At 40.4% G+C, this 25,762-nt stretch overlaps 1 protein-coding gene across 1 annotated transcript in view; it reads right to left on the reverse strand.

Annotated features, from left to right (window-relative positions):
• EFCC1 (EF-hand and coiled-coil domain containing 1) overlaps positions 1-25,272 on the reverse strand; it is a 146,878-nt gene extending 121,606 nt beyond the window's left edge. The window contains exon 1 of the mRNA XM_053689397.1: positions 24,561-25,272. Coding sequence (XP_053545372.1) covers positions 24,561-25,208 — 648 coding nt within the window. The 5' untranslated portion in view covers positions 25,209-25,272. The remainder of the gene's footprint in view (positions 1-24,560) is intronic.
• Positions 25,273-25,762: the final 490 nt, after the last annotated feature.

A 25,762-nucleotide genomic window follows, 5' to 3' on the forward strand; every position in this document is an offset into this window, starting at 1 on the left:
TGCATGAGTACAAGTACTTGTGCAAATGCTAAGTATCGGCACCGATACTAGTATCGGTATCGGTGCATCCCTAATTATATATATATATATATATATATATATATATATATATATATATATATATATATATATATATATATATATATATATATATATATATATATACACACATACACACATATATACACACATGCACACACATATACATACATACACACACACACAGTACTGTGGAAAATTCCTAGGCCACCATTATATTTGTTGTTTTAGCGAAGTTTTAATGACCATCTATATTTATTTTTATTTATTAAGATACAGAAAATACAGGAAATATGTACAATTTTTAAAAAAAAAACACAACGCAATTTTCAGAACAAAATGGCTTCTTCAGGCAAAAGTCAGTATTTATTAAGCACATCTTGAACTATTTTGGGGAGACTGTCCTAAAGTAATCTTCTGGTATAATATACCTGGTTGATCCTGCCAGTAGCATATGCTTGTCTCAAAGATACACACACTGATAAATACATTCACACACACACACACATACATATTTATACACACACACTCAAACATACATACACACATATACATATTTATACACAGTCACACATACACACACTGATAAACACATTCACACTTACACACATATACATATTTATACACATATTTACACATACATACACACTTATACCACACACATACACACATCGATAAACACATATACATATTTATACACATATATTTACACACATCGATAAACACATTAACACTCACACATACATACACACATATACATATTTATACACATATTTACACACACATACACACTTATACCACACACATACTGTCATATATGTTATGACCTCCTTTATTGTTCCTTGTAGCCTGTTCCTTTAAATTATTGAACTGTCACTTATCCTTTATAAACGGCATCAGCCTGTTCTTCAGTGCTTGTTATTGAGGATTCTACCACGTCATAGGATTCTATTGAGCCATTTGATTTTGATTTGCCTCCTCCTGTTAGCAGCTGCTAACAGGTTGTGCTTCAGCCTAACACGCATCTCATTTGGACCGCCCATTTGCTCATCAGAGCTTCACGGGCAAACTAATCTGTGCAAGGTTTCGGAGCTGTCGCATCCACTCCGCATCGGGACATTGAGTAAGTACTTACTGCGGTTAGTCCCTTTACTAAGCCTGTGCCGCTCTACATTGTATGCATACTTGTTACCTGCTATAACTAACTGACTCTTTCCTGCTGGATCAGGTGTTCAACTGCAAAACCGCTTCACTCCGTTTGCTAATTAATATCTTGTCATTGCAAAGTATACCAGTACTTATACCTAACATTGTATGCTCCGTTCAGATTCATTACGCTACTTTGTTTCTTTGATATTCTCCCTCCTATGCAGCAGGTCTCGATACTCTTTAGACATAGTAACTGTTATTTAAATGTAAAGTCCAGTTCAGCATATGTTGAAGTACAATCTTTTGTGATCACATTATTTCCACTTACAAAGAATTGTATTAGTATGAGTACTACTATACATTCTATATAGTGGTAAATTAAAAGCCTGATATTATCATATCTCCTGAAACAGTATAGGAGAGGAGATTATGATTTGTCCAGGAACAAAAAACATTTCTAAAATTGAATTTAGACTAAATCTGCATATTTGATTCTTTATTTTAAGCTAAATCTGATTGAGCTGTGACAGAACAACAAGCCAGAAAAATGGATCAAGCAGATTTACCCTCACATGTATATAATCTCTCGCAGAGAGTAGACCAACTCTCACAGGGATTAAGAGAGTTACAATTAGAGAATCAGACACTTTGTGATATTATAAAAGATACTGCATCACCTAAACAGCTAACAGTGGATTCAGTTAACGAGCCAGTTGTGTCACCACCAGAAAATTTTTTTGGTAATAGAAGTCAATTTCGGGACTTTAAAAATTCTTGCTACTTACTTTTCATTTAAGGCCAAAAACTTACACAACTGATAAACAAAGAGTTCTAACTGTGATATCCTATCTCAGAGCAGAGCCAAGAACCTGGGCTAATTCCTATTTTGAGCAGAATGATCCCATATTAGACAACTTGGAGGGATTTTTTCAAGCTATGGCTCTTCTTTATGATGACCCATGTAAACAGTGTGACGGATACCCCCGGCTACCCCGATTGGGTAGCTCCGCCAAACGGGTCCTGCTTCCTCCCTGCTGACTGCAGCTATGTAGCTGGCAAGTGACCACAGCCTGTAGCCACCCCTGGACCCGACAGCACCAGTACTCAGGGTCCCACCCTGTGGCAGACTCCAGCTACCAGACTAGGTAGCTCTGTCAGAGTGTCCTTCCTCTGCCTGGAACAGGCTGCTATGTAGCCCAGGAAAAGTGATTTTAGCTGGAGCAAACCCAAATAACTAGACACACTAGCATTCAGGTTAGACAGGAACTGATGTTATTGAAAATACACACTCCTTTTATACAGTCAGCTCATCTTGATAAGACCCTGGACAATCCCACTATTTTCCTGCCATTCCCGCCCCTCTAGACAGCCCGGCACCTCCATAGGAGCCACAGTAATCCCAATACATAGGGGTGGCGGTTTCGGATGATCCCGGTGGAGCGGCGGCACTTCCTCTCGGTCCCCAGATGCCACAGTCCAAAAATCAGCATGATTCGTTACTGGGGACCGGAGTTACAGTCCGTTGAAGTTATGGAGTTAGGGGTGTCCAAAACCCCCAGTTCCAAAAGGAGCTCCCCTCTGAAAATTGCCACAGCTCTTGTCCTCCCTAGGGACTACCAATCCCCAAAAGAGCGGAGCTCTGGCGTCAAGGGCTGCTGGAGCTACCAGGGTTAAAGTTAGCGGGTGATCTGCTGTCCTGTGGCTGACCGTGAGTTCCAGGAGCCTGGCCAGCCTGAGAGGGGTTAGGCGGGTATCCATTGTGAGGTGGCCGACCGGGAGTTCCAGGAGCCCGGCCAGCCTTGGAGGGTTTTCCTGGTCATAAACTAACTCTTCTCTGAACACAAAAACAAGTAAACACAGAGCAAACAAACAGTCTCAAGAGATGGTGGTTGCTCTGAGGAGCCCAAAAACCACTGAGAAACAACAGGGGTGAGGTTGTAGGGGGGTAGCCTTAGCCGTCTGATATCCATGACATCTCCCCCCCTCCAGTTCGGCAGACCCGGCTAGACCCTTAACGGGTCGGCCTGGGGCTGTCCGAAAGTGGCCCTCCACTTCTCGGTTGCTGAGAGAGGTTATCCCATCTCTCCTGAGCTTGGGGCATCCTGGGGGGTTTCTGCTGGCATTTATACCCTGCGCCCTGGGCGCAGGGATAGTCACATAATGCAAAGTCCCAAATAAGTTTGCTAAGGCCGGCTCCCAAACAATTGCTGTTCCACAAGTTCCAGTGTCCTTAAGTTCCATGGAAAAACTGTCTCCCTCTGTGACACTCTGTTGAGAAACGGCTGACCCACCCACAAACAAAGCCAGTGCCGGTTTCCCGGCAGTATACCCACCCCAGACCACCCCAGTAGGTTGAGGTTGCTCCTTGATGGGGCAGGCAAAACTCGGGTGCCCAAACTTGTGGCACCAACTGCATGAGTGGGTACCCCCCTTGCCTGCCCCCTGTGAGATATACTCCAGGACAAGAAAAGGGTAGCGACCCTGCCAAGCTACTGAGGGGAGAGTCCGTCTGTTTTTTTCTCCCGAGAAGGAGATCAACCACTGGGGAGGGAGGTCTGCTACCTCCACTCCATGGGAAACTGTGCTGCCGCTGGGGAGAGAGACCAACTGTCTCCTCTCCCAGAAAGGGATTTGGCCGCTGGGGAGAGATATCGATACCCATATCTCCCTGCAAGGGTTTCTCTGTAAGGGGAGGGAGGACGACTACCTCCGCTCCCGGGGGATGGCTCTGCCGCTGGGGAGAGAGACCGACTGTCTCCTCACCCAGGAAGGGGTTCTGTTTAAGGGGAGGGAGGACGACTACCTCCGCTCCCAGGGGATGGCGCTGCAGCTGGGGAGAGAGACCGAATGTCTCCTCTCACGGCTCCTGTCTCTGCCGCTGGGGAGAGAGACCGACTGTCTCCTCTCCCGGGAAGGGGTTCAGTTCTCGGGGAGGGAGGACGACTACCTCCGCTCCCAGGGGATGACTCTGCCGCTGGGGAGAGAGACCGACTGTCTCCTCTCCCGGGAAGGGGTTCAGTTTACAGGGAGGGAGGATGACTACCTCCGCTCCCAGGGGATGGCTCTGCCGCTGGGGAGAGAGACCGACTGTCTCCTCACCCGGCTCCTGGCTCTGCCGCTGGGGAGAGAGACCGACTGTCTCCTCTCCCGGGAAGGGGTTCTGTTTGCGGGGAGGGAGGATGACTACCTCCGCTCCCAGGGGATGACTCTGCCGCTGGGGAGAGAGACCGACTGTCTCCTCTCCCGGCTCCTGGCTCTGCCGCTGGAGAGAGAGACCGACTTTCTCCTCTCCCGGCTCCTGGCTCTGCCGCTGGGGAGAGAGACCGACTGTCTCCACTCCCGGGAAGGGGTTCTGCTGCTGGGGAGAATTATTGACATCCATCTCTACCTGCAAGGGGTTCTCTGTAAGGGGAGGGAGGACGACTACCTCCGCTCCCAGGTTTCCTGGAGCTGTTACGAGTGCTGGGAAGAGGCCGGCAGCTCTCTGCCCTGTTGTCAGCACTTCTGCTGGGGTGACTCCCTTGTCCAAGTCTATAAGCTCAGAGCCAGACTGCTGATCAGGATCCAACAGCCCTGGTTCCCTTTCTCTTTGCTGCCACTCCTCCACAGTCGAGCTCCATGAATCCCAGAGGGCTGCACCCCAGATCTGTATACCCCTGGCACGCTGCTTAGCGAGATCCAGCAGCCTCTTGTATTCCTTGACCAGTGCCTCTTCCTGGTCAATTATAAAATCCAGATCATCCAGCAGCCAGGTCTCCTCCAAGAGATCCAGCAGTTCCTCTTGGAGCCCAGAGATATCCTCCAGACCCTGGTCTGTCTCGCTCCCAAACTGTGGGTCCTCTGTTCTTTTTGTAAACAACAATCCAGGGCCGCCGAAGCCAAAGCCCTCTGTGGGGGATCCTTCCTCCAGCCATCAGTCTATGTAGAACAGCTAGCCATTCCTTCTTTGGCTGTTCTCCCAGTAAAGGCAGTCTCATGGTCCACCGTACCCGGAATCTTGTGTCATTCGTAGGGAGGGCCTTTCCATTTTCCTGCTCCTGTTGCAGAGCCTCCCACCAAAGGTCTCGGAGGGCAAGGTTCCTCCATGTCAGAATGTCCTGTTCCGAACAAGGATCCTTTGTTCCGGTCAGCATCTTTTATACTCTACCTAGGAACTCTGCCTCCATATTTACCGGCTACTGTGGTACGTCTCCTCTGTCAGCAGGAACCTTGTAAAAGAAGCAGATCCCACCGCTGCCAGCCAATGTGACGGATACCCCCAGCTACCTTGATTGGGTAGCTCCGCCAAATGGGTCCTGCTTCCTCCCTGGCCACTGCAGCTATGTAGCTGGCAAGTGACCACAACCTGTAGCCACCCCTGGACCCGACAGCACCAGTACTCAGGGTCCCACCCTGTGGCAGACTCCAGCTACCAGACTAGGTAGCTCTGTCAGAGTGTCCTTCCTCTGCCTGGAACAGGCTGCTATGTAGCCCAGGAAAAGTGATTTTAGCTGGAGCAAACCCAAATAACTAGACACACTAGCATTCAGGTTACTGATTTTATTGAAAATACACACTCCTTTTATACAGTCAGCTCATCTTGATAAGACCCTAGACAATCCCACTATTTTCCCGCCCCTCTAGACAGCCCGGCACCTCCATAGGAGCCACAGTCTCACATAATCCCAATACATAGGGGTGGCGGTTTCGGGTGATCCCGGTGGATCAACAGTCCGTTGAAGTTATGGGGTTAGCGGTGTCCAAAACCCCCAGTTCCAGAAGGAGCTCCCCTCTGAAAATTGCCACAGCTCTTGTACTCCCTAGGGGCTACCAATCCCCAAAAGAGCGGAGCTCTGGCGTAAAGGGCTGCTAGAGTGACCAGGGTTAAAATTAGCAGGTGTTCTGCTGTCCTGTGGCTGACCGTGAGTTCCAGGAGCCTGGCCAGCCTGAGAGGGGTTAGGTGGGTATCCGTTGTGAGGCGGCCGACCGGGAGTTCCAGGAGCCCGGCCAGCCTTGGAGGGTTTTCCTGGTCATAAACTAACTCTTCTCTAAACACAAAAACAAGTAAACACAGAGCAAACAAACAGTCTCCAGAGATGGTTGCTCTGAGGAGCCCAAAAACCACTGAGAAACAACAGGGGTGAGGTTGTAGGGGGGTGGGGGGTAGCCTTAGCCATCATATCCGTGACAAACAGCGAACTTCAGAAAATTCCATGAGAGCCCTTAGACAGGGGAAAAGGCCTGTAGAGGACTACATAGCCAAGTTCAAAAGATTCACAGTGGAATAACATCTCACTTCGTAATCAATTCAGGCTTGGCCTTTCAGAAGCTCTAAAAGATGAGTTGTCAAGAATAGACATACCAGAAAGTCTAGATAATTTAATGTCCTTGTCAATTAATATTGACAGACGGTTAAGAGAGAGAAAGAAAGAAAGATATAACATGGAACCAACCACTAGAAAAGTAATCAACCCCACAGTATTATCATCCTTACAAACTTGCAGATGAACCAATGGATATTGGTGTAATCAGGGGTCCCTTAAGTTCTGAAGAGAAAAGGAGAAGAAGGGAAAACAACCTCTGTCTTTATTGCGCATCTAAAGAACATGAGGTTAACAATTGTCCAAATCTTATGAAAACAAAGAAAGGTAAGAATCATAATATATCACCAGCTTCTAACAAAAAATTCAAATAACCCAACTTACTGTCACTTACCTATTTCTTTGCAGTGGGGCTCAAAAGAGATAATGTTGAAGGCACTCATTGATTCCGGTGCTTCAAGCAACTTTATAGACTTAGATGTGGTGTGTAAGAATAAAATAACAATAAAAAAGAAAATAAATCCATATGTGTTACGAGTGTTTGATGGTAGTCAAATTGCTAATGGCCCAATCACACACCAAACCTCACCTTTATTAATGGTTACACAGGAGGGACATAAGGAATATATATCATTTGACATAACACCTTCACCTCTATTTCCAGTGATATTAGGTTTAAGATGGTTACAACAACACCAACCTAGTATTGATTGGCAAACACTAAGTACACAATTCGTATCCCAACACTGTAAGCAAAGCTGTTTATCTATGATATGTACATCTCATTTAAAAACAGAAGCAGAAGTTCTACCTAACCCTGTACCCAAGGTTTATTGTCATACTCTGCAAGGAAGCAGGTTCAGGAGTAAGGAGCTGTTGTGCAGAGGTGTCAGGTTTTGGGGTTAATGTTGTGTTTTGTCTGCGTGAGTCTTTCCTTTTAGGCATAATTAAACAGGTACAAGGTTTTAGGAAATAAAGGAGATGATTTTATTTTATAGGATAAAGCAAAGTAGAGATATGCACTTAGATAAGACAAAGTCTGTAGGTTGTAGTATAAAGCAGGAATACAGTTCTTAGTACCAACAGGCAGGAATGCAGAGCTTTGTAATAACAAACAGGATATTTGCATATGCAGTAGACTGGACACAGTTGTAATAACAGTCAGGAATGCAGAGCTTTGTAATAACAAACAGGATATTTGCGTATGCTGTAGACTGGAACTGTGAAGTATCAGGCAGGAAAACAGTTCTTTGTAATAACAAACAGGATATTTGCATATGCTGTAGACTGGTACTTTAAGGAAACTTGCATAAACTGTAAACTGGTACTTTGTAGAAACAAACAGGATATTTGCATAGACTGCAATTGGAACTTTGTAGTATCAGGAAACAAGCAAGCAAGAGTACCTGAATCAGTCCTTAGGAAATTAAGTTTTAGGCAAGTTCAATTGCCAGGAATTCAGTCCAAAAATGAAACACAGTGCCAAGGAATTATCCAGAAGAGAAGTCAGTAATTGAAACAGAAGTCAGGAACCAGGAAATCCAAGATAACTGTATTTCTCACAGGAAACAGGAGCAGAGACTGTTTCAGAGTATCACTCTTAATGTGAAAGCACCCAATTGCAAACAAAGCTCCCAGATAAAGGCAGGCTGCTGATTAAATGATTTCTTTCAGCTGGCAAGCAGGTGGAGCCAGAGAGCCAAAGTTGCAGCAAACAGAAAATCACAATATTCCTTTCCTGTGATCAAGCCATCTGGTGGCATAGTGGTAACACAACAGGCTGGGAAATAACAGCTGCAGAAATAGAGACAGGTTCCAGGTTCAATTCCAGGCTGAACCCTGACATTTATTCACAATTCCAGGATGTCTTTGATAAAAAGGAGGCAGAGAAATTGCCTCCGCATAGGACTTATGATTGTCCCATAGAACACCTCCCTGGGTCCCCAATACCATATAGTCATATTTACCCTCTGTCTCAGCCAGAGCTTTCACATTTAAAACAGTATTTAGATGAGAATCTGAAAAAAGGGTTTATAAGACCCTCGACATCCCCAGCAGCAGCTGGTATGTTTTTTGTGCGGAATAAAGACGGTACCCTCAGACCATAAGAACCTAGAATATTTACAAACTAACCGTACATTGTCTTCAAGACAACTAAGATGGAGTTTGTATTTCTCCAGGTTTAATTTTCATATACAATACCGACCAGGATCGCGTAATGGTAAGGCAGATGCACTTTCCAGACAGAAAAGTCCTCCTAATCATCACAAACATCCAAGTACTGTCCTAACACCAGAACATTTTATCTCATGCACGCAAACATTGGTACAAGAAGTAGAGAGTGCTCAAAGGAATGACCCCAATCTAAACAAATATAACCTAAAAAAACATACAGATGGGTTATATTATCTTGAAGACTTGTTATATATTCCACCACCTATACAAGGAATTATTTTACAACAAAACCATGACTCAGTCTTGATCTGACATCCTGGTATTCATAATTCCTATCATTTATTAAGAAGGAAATATTGGTGGCCTAAGATGTGGAATTCAGTAGAGGAATATGTGAGGTCCTGCACCTCTTGTGTTCAACATAAGAAAGAGCATAAGAAACCCTATGGATACCTAATGTCATTGCCAATCCCCAATCGGCCATGGAAGGAAGTTGCAATGGACTTCATTGTGGAATTACCTAAGTCCAAGACATATACTATACTATATAATAATGGTAGTAATTGATCTTTTCACTAAAATGGCACATTTCTTGCCAATTAAATCTTTGCCCACTGCATCACAAACGGCAGACTTATTTTTAACACATATTGTTAAATTACATGGGTTACCATCATGTGTCTTAACCGATCGAGGTAGTCAATTTACATCAAAATTTGGGCAATCTTTATGTCAGAGGTTGAACATTACTAGGAAACTAACAACATCCTATCATCCGCAAACGAATGGCCAGTGCGAACGTACAAACCAGACCTTGGAGCAATATCTAAGAATTTACTGTTCCCAACAGCAAGATAGGTGGGCTGATTTTTTGGCTACTGCTGAGTTTGCTTAATATAATGCAAAAAATAACTCAACAAAGCTTACTCCGTTTTACGCCAATTATGGTTTTCATCCTGATTACGAACTACTCCCAAACCTACAGGCACCATGTCCAGTTGTCAACGACTTAGTCAATTCCATAGCTCAAAACTTTAAATTACTACAGAACAACATCACCCAGGCACAGTCTCGACATCAACAATACTACAATCTCAGGAGACGTCCTGCACCGGAATATAAAATTGGAGACTTGGTCTGGCTGTCCACTCGTCATTTGAGAATTCCAGCTTCAAAGGCAAAGTTCAATCAGTTGTATATAGGTCCTTTCCCTATTACTAAACTTATTAACTCCAATGCTGTTGTTCTTCAACTACCTGATAAATATTGAATACATCCCTCTTTCCATGTTTCCCTTCTCAAACCATACACCACTGTCAGGTCGGAACCCACTCCCATTACAGATCCAGTTGAGTCACAACTTTCGGATGAAGACTATGAGATCTCTGAAGTCCTTGACTCGAGAGTTTTTCGTGGTGAATTACAGCACCTTATCTGCTGGGAGGGGTATGCCCCCGAAGAAGATTCCTGGGAGCCTGCCACGAATGTATCCGCGCCTCGATTGGTGTCACTCTTCCATAGGCGACATCCGGAGAGACCGTCATTCTGAAAACCTGGAGGTTTTCCTTGAGTGGGGGACATGTCATATATGTTATGACCTCCTTTATTGTTCCTTGTAGCCTGTTCATTTAAATTATTGAGCTGTCACTTATCCTTTATAAACGGCATCAGCCTGTTCTTCAGTGCTTGTTATTGAGGATTCTACCACGTCATAGGATTCTATTGAGCCATTTGATTTTGATTTGCCTCCTCCTGTTAGCAGCTGCTAACAGGTTGTGCTTCAGCCTAACACGCATCTCATTTGGACCGCCCACTTGCTAAATCTGCATATTTGATTCTTTTTTTTAAGCTGAATCTGATTGAGCTGTGACACATACACACATCGATAAACACATTCACACTCACACATACATACACACATATACATATTTACACACACATACACACATCGATAAACACATTCACACTCACACATACATACACACATATACATATTTATACACATATTTACACACACATACACACTTATACACACACACATACACACACTGATAAACACATACTCACATACACACACAAACATATCTACAGAAAACATTTTGGGAAAGGGCACTAGGATCATATATGTTTACATAACATACTAGCAAAATACAAGGGTAGTAGACAACCCTCCTCCTGCAGTGCCATGACACCTGTCAGCCACTCCAGCAGCAAGTCCCTCGGTACAGACCTCCAGTGCCCTGCATCTCTCCCTCTGCTCCTGTCTGACCCTGACAGACTCTAAGTGCCCAGTACACCTCTTCTAGCCCCACAGGACATATGAGTTTAGAGTGTGCAATGACAAGGTGTGGTAGGCTGTGAGCACAACGTAGATCGTCCAGTTGCATTGCTGTGTACATGGTGCATAGTTGTATGGTAGGGGTGTATTTTGCAAGAATATTTGCTGTGCATATACTAAAATTACAATATGTGTGCGCCCCCTGCTCCTAATACCCCACATCCCCGCCCCTCCCAGCAGTGAGCACTCTAGCTAGTCAGGTACCAACGTGATTAGCAGCTACTTGATCTTATTATGGAGCCTCACCTGCACTTCCCCTGAGTGAGAGGCTGTACAGATTAGCAAGCCGTAGGACGCCGTTGTATGTTACAATCTGAGGTCTCTGGTGGTAAAATCTATAAAACAATTGAGTGACTCTATGTTAGATAACCCACCCTGTGCACTGGTGCCTGTTGTACCCCAGCAAATGATGCACCCACCTGATCTTAGCCACAATTTCACAACACAGTGAATGGAAGTTTGTTACAGGTCAATGTCACAACACAAAAATGACTGAGAGAAGAGTTGGATCCAGTGCCGCATTCACAAAGGCTCACTGTCACATGTTTAGACCAACTTACAATCACATGTTTGTTACTGGAGCTACGTGCAGATTAACTGCAGGGATTATTGGGCGCAAACATCACGTGACTGACATAAGGGTAAGCAGAAGGACCCAACAGGAAATTTTTAGTTTTTTTTAAACTCACCATTGCAGCGGCACAGGGGCAATGCGGGACAGACAGTGCTGTCACCGGGACAGCAAAAATCAGGACAGTGCGGGGGTATGACATAAGAACATACAGATGCACTCACATAGACACAGCACAAGCACACACACCAAATAAACCATTGCATAATCATATTTAAGAATCAGGATACAATAATTTGAAAAGCCAGGACTACTTAACTTGTGCTCGGAGCTAAATAATAAATGAGTAGCATGTTACAGGGTCAGAATGTCTGGAGGGAGTGGAGCACAATTTTCAAAGGCATTTTAGAGGACACAAGGTTTTACATATGATTTAACTGAAGCAAATAATAATTACAAAATGAATGCATATTATCTCCTGTGTGTGTATATTGATGTCATATATGTATAGGCAAATCTAGTTTTCAAACAACAGCAACCAGACACTTGGAAACTCAGCTGCTAAATGTATGATTTGCATGATCATCACACAGAAAGGCTAAAAGTTTAAATCAACTTATCAAGTAAGATAAAAAAAAAAAAAAAATATTTGGGGGGAACTTCCGGGTGGCGGCTATCATAGGTCGGTCAATTGCTAGCTCCTATAAGCTTCATCACTAATCTGCTTCTAATCAACCTTTACAACAGCCATTGCTCAGCTATTTGCATCGTAAGAGATACTACTCAAGAAGCTTGACAACTAGTACTAACTACTATCAAAATTGAGGCACGCTACGATTGACCGGAATCATTTTGAGGTTGAGCCCTCCTAATCAACCCCCCGGCAGAGCACCCTTGGGTCTCTGTCGTTAGAAGGTACCTGAACAGTATTGACTCTATACTCACTAAGCGGGGATTCACTTATCATCAAGATGGAACACGGATGATCACTTCATACAACTAATGAGGGATATAGATGCAGCTTGGGGAAATGGCGGTGCTCATACTCAACAGCACAGTACAGGCGCAGCTACAGCGGTGAAACCTAAGCCGGAGTCTCCTAAAGAGTGCAACATACCGATAAAACGACGGGCCGAGACTCCTCCAACATGCGTAGGCTACAGAGAAAGAGTGAGGGTTCTTACTGCTACAGAGACACATGAGAGATTGGATACGGCGGCCTGCACTTTGCCTTCCAAACTTTTTACCGCCCCACTTTCAGCCCCTGGGAAGATTCCAAGACGACCGGCTCTGAGGAAAAGAAAGCCCGCTGTTCGGGCACAGCAGGTTAAGAAGCCGATATCTTGTGCGGTAAATACGGCTGTATCCCGCTCTTCTTACAACCGATCGAGCGATTCAGGCACACAGGCGTTTCTTGCAAGGGGATACCTTCAGTCAAGCAAGCAAATCTATTCAGTCCTCTATAGCGATTCTGCATATCCAGTGTCCCATGTCATTGACCTGAGAACCGGAGTGGGATAGAAGTCAAAATACATGCATGACTTTTGGGGGTGCTCAGGGGACCCTTCACAGATCTTAGAATACCGGAACACTTTCAACCGTACGGACTTTCTCATATGTGGCTGGGGACCAGGCCTACACTAAAACCGTACCTAACTCTCATCCCAAGATGAGTATGATACTAAGATGTAATAGCTTTATCACAACAATATTCTGCTCCAATGGCACTTGATTGCTCTTATAGATGTCCAATGTATATACTCCTGACAGGGAGATTAGTTGTTAACAACATCTGTTTGTATTTTATACCTGTGTGCATGGGGGCTTATGAGTGTGAATGTGAAAGTTTTATATAGTAATCATCTTTTCCTTTATGCTGGGTTCATGGTTCAGACGGTGTCATTTTGTAACCCTCATAATATGGAAATTCTATACACAATATTACTAGCTGGGGTCTGTAGACATATGCTCTTTTTTGCTATGAGGGCGGCTTTTTTGTAGCCATCATATTCTGCCATCTTTCTCCCTTGGGGAAGTAACTTGGGATGAGCTGGGAAGCTGACATTTTCAAGTGCTTCTGGAAGTTTATGTATCGTGGGGGGGTCTGCCGCCTGCGGCCGGGGTAGTGGATTCTCCCATGTCTTTACTGATGCCAGCCCTATTTAATTCAAACTAAACTAACCTAGTATGCAACATTTGCAGAAATGTATAACTGCTCAGCCATACTAATACCCTACCCAGCTATTCCTATCCTATATATCTTTTTACTCTTATTGTAGGCAATCTAACTCACCCGCTGAATCGTGTGCAGTTTACCCTAGTATTAGTTCACTTGAGATGACCTTTTCTCATAATTTTTATATAACATCAAAGCAACCTTTATGCTCCCATCCTCTACGTTGAGGAGTAAGATTACCGCTTACATTTTATTATTTTATTCATTTATCATCTATCCTCAGTATCAGCGCTAAAGTAATTTTCTAATGTAGGTAGAGCCTCCATAGTCTATTATTATAATGCTTCCTCTGCAACTTATCATACTCCCCTATCTTTATATCATTTTACCCCATATCAAGCGCTTTTCAGAGCCATATAGTGTTTACATAATATACTAAAACCAAGCAGGTACCATTTTCTTTTCCACCCCATATTATTTATACTCCAATAAAACTAAATCATATAAAAAAAAACCTCCCCAGAAAACTATAAAAACCTGAGGTATTTCAGCAGGGACCCAAGAGAGGTCTCATTATTTCAGTCTACCTTCTCCTATTTATGCCCACCTTTAAACATTTGAGGCCCAAAAGTGGTCTTTCGAGTCTGGTTTAGAAGGTTTTACAGTGTACAGGCAATAGGTATCAATGCTGTTAATTTAATCGGTTAAGTATGCTTTTGTTGAGTCACAAAATTAGTGTGCACATACTGTTCTTATTGTACTTATGTATGGAATATGTTGTATGTGTATATTGTAATACTTTTCATATTATTTTATGAGCCTGTTTAATTACCTCAATAAAAATATATAAAAAAAAAAAAAAAAAATATTCAGCTTTGAACACAATTTCCAAAACACTGAGACAGGGACTCACCTTCTCTATAAGATCACTGCTTCTCACAATCCCTTCCTCCTAACCCAATGTTCCCACAATGAACGCATGGACTGCAGAGGCGCTAACACAGGGAGGGTTTTTAGAGCTGGTCCGGCTAACAAAAAGGGCCACTTATGATGTAACACTGCTGTGTGCCTGGCTGTACAGTATTTTTGGGGGGAAAGAGCCACAGGCTCACAGCAGTGATGTGTGCAGTGTGGGTAATTAATAGGTGGGCGGGGCTAAGGGAACCAACGGTCAGTCCTGGCCTGTATCTATCTACCTTTGTCTGTCTGTCTATCTAGTGTGCAGTGTTAATTTCATTGACTAAAACTTGACTAAAATGAGCATAAAACTAAAGAAATTCTGATGACTAAAATATGACTAAAACTAAAATGGCATTTTAGTCAAAAGACTATGAATAAATCTAAATCAAAATTTGCTGTCAAAATTAACAGTTTCTAAATCTGTGTCTATACTGCATGTTTAAACGTTAATACAATTAATAATAATAGGTGTTATGTTTACTCCTGGAGTATATAATGAGTTTGAAAATTATAGAGAAATGCTTAAATAATACATTACACTTTAACTAAACCCCTTAGATTTTAGTCAACTAAAATCTACTGGAGATTTAGTCGACTAATATCAACTGAAGAGTTAGTGGACTAAAACTAGACTAAAACTAAAACAATTCAGATGACTAAAATATGACTAAAACTAAAATGGCATTTTAGTCAAAAGACTAAAACTAAGACTAAATTGAAATTTGCCGTCAAAATTAACACTGCTAGTGTGTGATTTTATTACTTGTTTATCTTGTTTGCAACTAAATTAAATATCCAAAGTGGCACAAGTCTATTATTAAAGGTATTAAAAAGGGATACAAGAAAACAGGGCTTTTTGTGTGGGGGTACTCACCGGTACTGAACACCCCCACCTCTGCCAACTCATAAGAGGTAATATTTGTAAATACTCTAGTTTTCACAAGAGGGGGCTGCAAAATACATCAAATGTTGTAAATAATGTTGTCCCTTTGCTTTTATCAAAGTTACTGAGCACAGATTAGATCAATTAAAAATCAATGAGTACCAGCACCTTTTCTTTTACAAAAAAGCACTGCAAGAAAACAATTTAACCCCTTGGGTGCCACCATCTTAGACCTTAGGTATTCTTTCACTCTGTTAATGTGCACCACTTCTGTGACATTGCTGGCTTATTTGACAGCTGTATCATATGCTTTGGTTAAGAGTACCTAATACAGAATGAGAGCTTTACATTTCTGCAGTGGCTTTATTGCTATGTATTATTCCTGAGGGATTTGTTTTATTTAATCCATTCTACTGGGGACAATTAAGAAAAGATAAAGTGTTTATGAAACAATGACTGTGTGGAATATAGTAATGCTAAATGGATGTTAACCCATTAAAGGGACATGAAAAGCAAATATTTTCTTTCATGATTTAGATAGAGCAAACCATTTTAAATAGATTTGCAATTTAATTCTATCAAATTATCAAATGTGCTTCATTCTCCTGTCATCCTTTGCTGAAGGAGCAGCAGTACACTATTGGGAGCTAGCTGAACACATCTGGTGAACCAATGACAAGAAGCATAAATGTGCAACCCAACCAACAGCTAGCTCCCAGTAGTGCATTGCTGCTCCTGAGCCTACCTAGGTATGTTTTTAAACAAATTATAGCAAGAGAATGAAGCAAATTAGAAAACATGAGTAAACTGTAAAGAGTAAACTAAATGCTCTATCTGAACTATGAAAGTTTAATTTTGACTTTACTTGCACTTTAACACTGCTAGATTTCACACATAATTGATCTGTTCCTAATTATTCTCAACAGAAGAGATTAAAGGGACATGAAACCCACATTTTTTCTTTCATTATTTAGAAAGAGAATGCAATTTTAAACATCTTTCTAATTTACTTCTATTATCTAATTTGATTTATTCTCTTGATATTCTTTGCTGAAAAGCATATCTAGATATGCTCAGTAGCTGCTGATTGGTTGCTGCACATAGAAGCCTCGTGTGATTGGCTCTCCCATGTGCATTGCTTTTTCTTCAACTAAGGATATCTAAAAAATGAAGCAAAATAAATAATAGAAGTAAATTGTAATGTTGTTTACATTTGTATTCTCTATCTGAATCATGAAAGAAAGATTTTGGGTTTAGTGGCCCTTTAAATAAGGGAAAATTACTTAATAGAAACTAAATCATTTTATAGAATATTAAACTTTACATATTACTTCAATATTTAAACAACTAAAATATTGTTTTACAAATACATGTACATATTGAAGCCAATTTAACAAATGTCTGTCAGACCTGATCCAACAGTGCGGATCAGGTCGGACAGACCTCGCTGAATGAGGAGAACAATACGCTCTCCGTATTCAGCATTGCACCAGCAGCTCACAAGAGCTGCTGGTGCAACGCCGCCCCCTGCAGACTCGTCTCCAATCGGCCGCAAGCAGGGGGTGTCAATCAACCCGTTCGTACTCGATCGGGTTGTATTGTGGCGATTCCTGTCCGCCTCATCAGAGCAGGCGGACAGGGTTATGGGGCATAACTTGTGTTTCTGAAGACTCGCTAGAAACATGGGCCTTCAAGCTTCGTTCGGAGCTTGATAGATAGGCCCAAAAATCTGGCTAATTGCTGATTTAAATACATCATTATATATAAGTTAAGTTCTTACTATAATAAGCCGGCAGGTGACAAATTCAAGGCTTAAAACTCCCCAAATTTAGTTTTAAAAGTTAAAATAAAAAATGTTTAGGCTATATTTATAACTGATGCCATTTGCAGCAAGGCAGAATCATTGTTATTTAACATTTTTGGGCCTCCATTAAAATGAACGCTTTGTTTCCCAGTGGTATTGGTTATAAATTAAACCTGCAGAATTCTTTGCATTAATAATAATAATAAACTACCAGCTTGGATTATTTAACGTGGTGCTTTTAATGGCTGTTAGAAGTGGTTTAAGAAAAAGGGATAAAATCATTAAAATGAGCTGTATTTGTTACAGGACAAAGCCATTATAGCGAGCTGTGGTTTATCAACAAGCATCACATATTCAGATGCAATGTATGCTCTAGAGTTCTTAAAGGGACATTAAGCCCACAATTTTACTTTCATGATATATCATGCGCTTTAGAAAACTTTCTAATAGAGCATGCACTTTAAAAAACTTTCTAATTTACTTCTATTATCAAAATGTCTTTGTTCTCTTGGTGTCTTTTGTTGAAAAGCAGGGATGTAAGGTCAGGAGCATACACATGTCTTGAGCACTATATGGCAGCAGTTTTGCAAGAATGTTATTAATTTGCAAGAGCACTAGATGGCAGCACTATTTCCTGTCATGTAAGTGTTACAGACATCTACCTAGGAATCTCATCATCAAAGAATTACCATGGGAACAAAGCAAATTTAAAGGGATAGGAAAGTAAAAATTAAACTTGCATGATTCAGATAGAGCGTGTCATTTTAAGACACTTTTAAATGTACTTCTATTTTCAAATGTGCTTTGTTCTCTTGCTATCCCTTGTTAGAAAATTAATATGCACATATTATTCACTAGTGGGAGCTGCTGCTAATTGGTGCCTGCACACTTTTGTCTCTTGTGATTGGCTAAATAGATATTTTCAGCTTTCTGTCAGTAGCGCAATGCTGTCCCTTCAGCAATGAATAACAAGAGAATGAAACAAATTTGATAATAGAATTAAATTGGAAAGTTGTTTAAAATTGTATGTTCGATCTGAATCATAAAAGAAAATGCTGGAGTTTACTATCTCTTTAATAATAAAAATAAATTATAAACATTTTTAAAATTGTATGCTCTGTCTAAATTACAAAAAAATGTTCTGTGTTTCATATCCCTCTAATAAATGCTTAAAATAAAAAATAAAAACAAGTTATAAATTACTCCTTTAGGTAAAATCTGACTGTTACAAAGCTAAGACTTTGTCCCACGCTCCGCAGAGAGGCCAAAAAGCAAACTACATAATGTAGATGATTTAATTTTCAGTGCAAGTTACAGAATTGCTTTTTGGCCTCTCTAGGAAGTGTGTTTTTTGTTTGTTTTGTTTTTATACTCTAAAGCAAGATTGGTTAAATGTTATTTTAGATACAGGAAGTTTATATTACATAGCAGTAATTAATGGATATGGTTGCCATACAGCATAAACATTTCCCAGCGTGTTTCTGTTTTTAAAACTTTATTTTATGTTTATTATGCAGATATATATGTTTTATATATTTATGGATAGTTTTACTTAGCATAAAATTATTCCCTTAAAGGGACACTGAACCGAAATTTTTTTCTTTCATGGTTCAGATAGAGCATGCAATTTCAAGCAACTTTCTAATTTACTCCTATTATCAATTTTTCTTCATTCTCTTGCTACCTTTATTTGAAAAAGAAGGCATCTAAGCTAAGGAGCCATGGACAGCACTTGTTTATTGGTGCTGTCCAATCAGCAAGGACAACCCAGGTTGTTCACCAAAAATGGGCCGGCATCTAAACTTATATTCTTGCTTTTCAAATAAACATACCAAGAGAATGAAGAACATTTGATAATTGGAGTAAATTAGAAAGTTGCTTAAAATTGCATGCTCTATCTGAATCACAAAAGAAAACATTTGGGTTCAGTGTCCCTTTAAGTTTATCCCCATTATGCAATTGCACCTTCTAGCAGTCTGTGATTGGACAGATGCCAGAGAAGGGCATATATCAGGTCTTCATACAGTTTCATCTTACTCTTTTGCTAGATATGATTTGCCTTTAGCAGTTCAGATCTCATGTTGCTGCACATAAATAGGAACACATGCATAGAACTATTTGATGCAGCTGTGCAAGAAACTTCCTAGGGCAGCTTGATAAATGGTTTCCTAATACTTTATGTTTAACTTCTAGCATCCAGGGGTTTTGTTTTGGGGTTTTTGTTATTGTACCAAAATGCTTCCATTCCTGTCTAAAAATGCTCAATTCCCACGTAAAGTTGCAGTAAACTTACAAACTAATGTTATATAATTCTGCACATATAACATTAGCTTAGTGGCAGATTTATACATTAAAGTATTGCAGAGGATTTTTATTTAAAAGTTTATTTTTCCAGAACGCCGCTCCTTGTTCTACTGAGCAGGTCTGGTTTTTCCTCAGCGCATGACAGCAACACTGTCTAGTCACAGCGTGCCTGGTCGCGCCATTAAACTGAATAAAGCTTGCTCCTGCTACTAGACTAGTGCGGGAGCGAGCTACATTCAGTTTAATGGCGCTGCGTTCAGTGTTGCTGCGATGCGCTGAGGAAAAACCAGACCTGCTCAGTAGAGCAAGGAGCGGCGTTCTGGAAAAATAAACTTTTAAATAAAAATCCTCTGCAATACTTTAATGTATAAATCTCTCACTAAGCTAATGTTATATGTGCAGAATTATATAACATTAGTTTGTAAGTTTACTGCAACTTTAAATAGACAGTAAACTTAAATTGAAATGATACTTTCTTGATTCAAAGCATGCAATTTAAAAAACTCACTTCTGTTATCAAAATGTTCACAATCTTTTTATATACGCACTTTCTGAGGCACCTGCTCCTACTGAGCATGTGCAATAATTTACAATATATATGTATTTGCAGCTTGTGATTGGCTGATGGCTGACAAATGATACAGAAAAAGGAACATGGAAGTAACAGTCTACTGTTTATTTGAAATTCAGAAGTGCTATTGAATCTTCTTTTTATTATGCATTTGTTGATTATGCAGTTCTGTATTTAATTGCACATTTTAGCATACTTTTTTAAAGGGACACAAAAAACATTTTTTTCTTCCATGATTCAGATAGAGTATGCAAATTTAAGCAATTTTCTAATTTACTCCTATTATACATTTTTCTTCATTCTCTTTGTATCTTTATTTGAAAAAGCAGGAATGTAAGCTTAATAGCAGGCCCATTTTTGGTTCAGCACCTACATTTAGCCACCAATCAGCAGGTGCTACCCAGGTGCTGAACCAAAACTGAGCGCCCCCTATATGTATGGATATATTTTTTTACACAGACCATCTAGGCATGGTTTATTTCTATTTCTGATAATCATTTGACCAAATTGGTGGCAACGTATTTACTGATAAATACGTTGCCACCAATTTGGTCAAAATTATTATCAGAAATAGAAATAAACCATGCATGATTTTTTTGTTGTTGTTGTTGATTTCATAAATGCAATCAAAGGTGTTTCTCTCCAAAATTAGTTGTTTGTCGATTCATTTGGTGAAGTTAAGTTAGAGGGGAATGGGTGAATATGGTTAAAGTAGTAGATTACATACTGTGGGGCATATTTATCAAGCTCCATATGGAGCTTGATGCCCCTTGTTTCTGGCGAGCCTTCAGGAAGCCCCTATTTGTTAAAGGGACAGTCTAGTCCAAAATAAACTTTCATGATTCAGATAGAGAATGTCATTTTAAACAACTTTCCAATTTACTTTTATCACCAATTTTGCTTTGTTCTCTTGGTATTCTTAGTTGAAAGCTAAAGCGAGGAGGTTCATATGCTAATTTCTAAGCCCTTGAAGGTCGCCTCTTCTCTCAGGGCATTTTGACAGTTTTTCACCACTAGAGGGTGTAAGTTCATGTGTGTCATATAGATAACACTGTGCTCATGCACGTTGTGTTCAGGTGAGCCAGCTCTGATTGGCTAAAATGTTGTTCATATGCTAATTTCTGAGCCCTTGAAGGTCGCCTCTTCTCTCAGGGCATTTTGACAGTTTTTCACCACTAGAGGGTGTAAGTTCATGTTTGTCATATAGATAACACTGTGCTCATGCACGTGGAGTTCAGGTGAGCCAGCTCTGATTGGCTAAAATGGATGTCTGTCAAAGGAACTGAAATAAGTTTGCAGAGGCTTAAATACATGGTAATCACAGAGGTAAAAAGTGTATTTGTATAACTGTGTTGGCTGTGCTAAACTAGGGAATGAGTAATAAAGGAATTATCTATCTTTTCAAACAATAAAAATTCTGGTGTAGACTGTCCCTTTAATAGGGTATTTAATCCCTTAAATAAAATAGACACTGAACATATCAATAAAAAACCATGCAAAACATATGGCAGGAATAAAATGTGCTTCATTAGAATCATTTTTTGTGCTTTAAGATTATTATTATTTGTTAAAAAAAATTTTTTAAATCTTTTAAAATCAATTCCTGTTTCCATGCACTTTTATGCAGATTACGCCCAACAGCAGACCAGGCTGCAACTCCAGCTACAGCATAAAAAGATGCAGCTTGCTGCAACCAATCACTGCAATACTAAATTCATTGGGCTCCGTTTATAGATGTTTGTTTTGTTGTCATTGTAAAGGCAAGATCATATTCAAACTTTACTGAGCATGAGTGCAGCTTTAAAAGACTTTTAAATTTACTTCCCTTATCAAATTGTGCAGTGTTATATGCACACCTTCGGAGGCACCAGCTACTGCTGAGCATTTGCAAGATTTCACAATGTATACGTATCGATTATTGGCTGATGGCTGTCACATGATACAGAGGGCCAGCAAATTAAATCGCACAGCGAATGCAAACCACTGGCAACATGTTAAAACATTTATTTAAAAAATGACAAGGTTGTTTCATTTCTAATTTCCATTTATTTCTCTTTAACTGTCTTTATCTTTTCTTTTTTGCATTGTTAGAGTGTTCTGTAAAATTTTCTAGGCATTTCCAAGATGATGCTTGTATCCCACACAGTGCTACACGTTGTATGTGCCAAGATGTGAACATTTAGGAGAGCTGCATCTGTTTATTGGAGAGTGAGTTGCAACTCCTGGATGTGATGGAGGTTGGGTACAATTCATTTTGAATTGTGCAAATTTTTCGCTACAACGTTGCAGCAATTTTCATTTCAGCGAGATACTAGTTTAAAGGGACAGTAAAGTCATAATTAGACATTCATGATTTAGACATACAATTTTAAACAACTTTCCAATTTACTTATATTATTGAATTTGCTTCCTTCTCTTCTCTTATACTTTGATTAAAGGTTTATCTAGGCGCAGCGAAGAAAATAGGTTCTAGAGAGACAGCGAGAGATAGAGAGACAGAGAGAGAGAGAGGGAAAGGGAGAGAGAGATTTTATTACACACAATTGCCCTCACTGGTCATGACTTCCAATCGATAGTTGACCCTTGTCTTTATCAGCTACAACTTTTCACCTCTGAGATCATCACCCTAAATACTGATTTAATAATATCACCAAACACGCTGCTTGGTCCCTATTCTGGATAATTGAGAATCAAGGCAACATTATTGCTCAGACCCCAGTGTTACACTACAGCAGGGCAGGACAAATCCTAGCACCTAAAGTTGTATGTCTGTCTTTTGTTATTCTTCATGGATCCTAAACACAAGTTCTTCTAGCTGCAACTCAGTCCTAAATTCATTATATATAAAATAAGTCATTTTATATATGCATACTTTATATTTATGTATGTGTATATATATATATATATATATATATATATATATATAAAATTACAGCGTTGAAAATATCTGCATGCAAAATAAATTACAGGAGAAACAAAATAAAAAAGGAAAATACATAATAAAATGTGTTTTTATGTAATATAGTTATGTTAATATTTTATGAAGAATTATGTTTTTAATGTATTGTCACCTTAAAAGGACATTATACTCTTGATACAGACTAGATAGAATGATGTATTCAAAGCACATATTAGCCTGCGGATAATACCCAGATGTATTTTAAATTATATTAGTTGCTTAAATATTAAAAAAATAAGCGTAAAATATTAGTTTGCATTAAGTAATGTCCACTGCCATGTTGAAACTTAAGTTTGGTTATTGTATGTCCTCTACAAAGGCACATTAGGGACAGATATAACTGGGTTACTAGCAAACAATGGCTGTGTAAAATATACTAGGGTTAGGCTTAAAGTCTGGTCTGCAAAGTTATTGTTTTTTTTAACTACACATCACTAAACATTTTATATTATAATCTCACGTGTGTAGTTTATCTTTGCCTTCTGCACTATAATGTATCATATACCGAGTGGTTTCAAATCTGTGTTCCCTAGACAAAGAAGGAAACTGGCAGCTTTCAGCCAGAGGGCATTCACATTTAAATTCTAACACACACATACAAAAACACATGATGCAGAGGTCAGCCTCCATAGTGATTGTATTCTGGGATACAGGACCACACCAGCGAATAGTCCCCTGTTCTAAAGGCAGACCTCCCATGGTCTCACACCAGATTACATTCAGAGAGCACTTGCACCATTCCTAAAAACAATAGTTAATATATTTTATAAAATATAATAATAATGTAACCAACTTTTCAGCTGTAGATACAATGATTGTGTAACCAAAGTGGGCAAAACACATAATGGCATGTTGTATTGGTAACAAATACTTCCTAAAGGCTGCGCTACAATTATTATTTTAACCTATTAAACTTAAGTAGCAACCGTACAACAATTGAAAAATAGCTCTGGGTATTCACTACAGTTGCTAGGGCACAAAAGGACACTGATACTTTAGTGCAAGGGGGAAAAGTTGGTGCATTTTGGAACAAAGCTACAGCTCTTTATAAAGACTTATGTCAGACTTGTCCCTTTATCCTTTTATATTCAACACATAAATATTTCCTCTTGCAGACACATAGTTATATACAATGAACTGCGTAATAATAAAATATAACATTTTATAGCATCTTTTTGCACGTTTTTTCCCTTTAAGTTCATAAAGATCTGTTTTATAAACTATTACAGACTATTATTATTATTTTAATTTCACAGCACACATTAAACTATATAGTTCATGAATATAATAATAGTTAGGGGTCACCAGTTAAGTAATGTTGTCTCCCTCACCTGCAGTGCCAGGCACCTGGCATCACTACTTTGTAGAGCTGCTCTCATGTCCTCTACCAGTTCCCTAAGACTGGTGTTCTCATCCTCCAGTTTGATAATTCTATCTTCAGCTTGCTCCAAAGCCACTATTTCCTCATAGCATTCCCTGGAGCAAGTTCCAGCCTGCCTGCAGTCTGGGCTCCTGCCTGCTGCCAGTTCCCGGTGCTTGTCCCTGCGTCTCAGGGGGCTTCTGAGCCTGATCTGGGTCTCTATGTGCTCACTTTCTTTCCCCACCGGCAGTCGACCAGTGCGAGACTGGCATCCAGCTTTGGTGCTGAAATACCCACATAGTCTGCCATGGAACTGCCTAAAAGTGACCTCTTCTGGGAGGTCGTCAAGCAAACCTTCACATTCTTCTGCATCCACCTCTTGATCCAGCCCTAGGACCTCACATAGCATCTGAAATTCGTCACTTTTTATTGTCCCCAAGCCCTGGCAGTCCATGTGGTGAAAAATCTCCTGCAAGTACTGGTCCAGTCCAGTGGCCAGGACAATAATCTCGTTCTCTACTCCTCTGTCCAGCCCATAATGATAAGCTAGGGCGCTCACTAGCCACTGAGTTCTACGTGCTGGCCGGCTGGGACAATAAGGATCCTCGTACAACTCCATCCTACTTACAATGTCCCACAAACCATGCTGCAACTTCTAAACTTCCAGGGTCCACGTGGTGCAGCTAGCTCTTCTTATTATGGCACTTCAGGTCTCGGCTGTACCATTCTGGGTGACAATAATTTACAGGAGTAGCTTCTCTAACAATTCCTGGCTCCTAATGAAAGAGCTGTTTGCTATCAAAATATCCCACAATTGCGTCACTTTCAGGGAGGGTCTAAAATCCCCTTTGCTTCAATAGTTCAGACCTCCTTCAATTAATTCTTACTCCAACTTGTCATGCTGGTGATCACTCTGCTGTTTGGCAGTGAGGTAGCTGTCAAATCATTACTAAATTACTTTTAATCTATACTAGCCTCAGATCTCTAGGAATTAAATATCCTATTACATTTAATTTGGCATTTTGCTTGAAATGAGCAACAGTCATCCTAAAAGGATTACATGGCAGAAAGCAAACTGAAAGTACAGACAAAGCACAGATATAAATAGCACACACATCATACACAACACACACATATACACAGCACACACATATATACACAGCACACATATGC

Source organism: Bombina bombina, chromosome 7 (assembly GCF_027579735.1).
Source record: "Bombina bombina isolate aBomBom1 chromosome 7, aBomBom1.pri, whole genome shotgun sequence".
NCBI classification, from domain to species: Eukaryota; Metazoa; Chordata; class Amphibia; order Anura; family Bombinatoridae; genus Bombina; species Bombina bombina.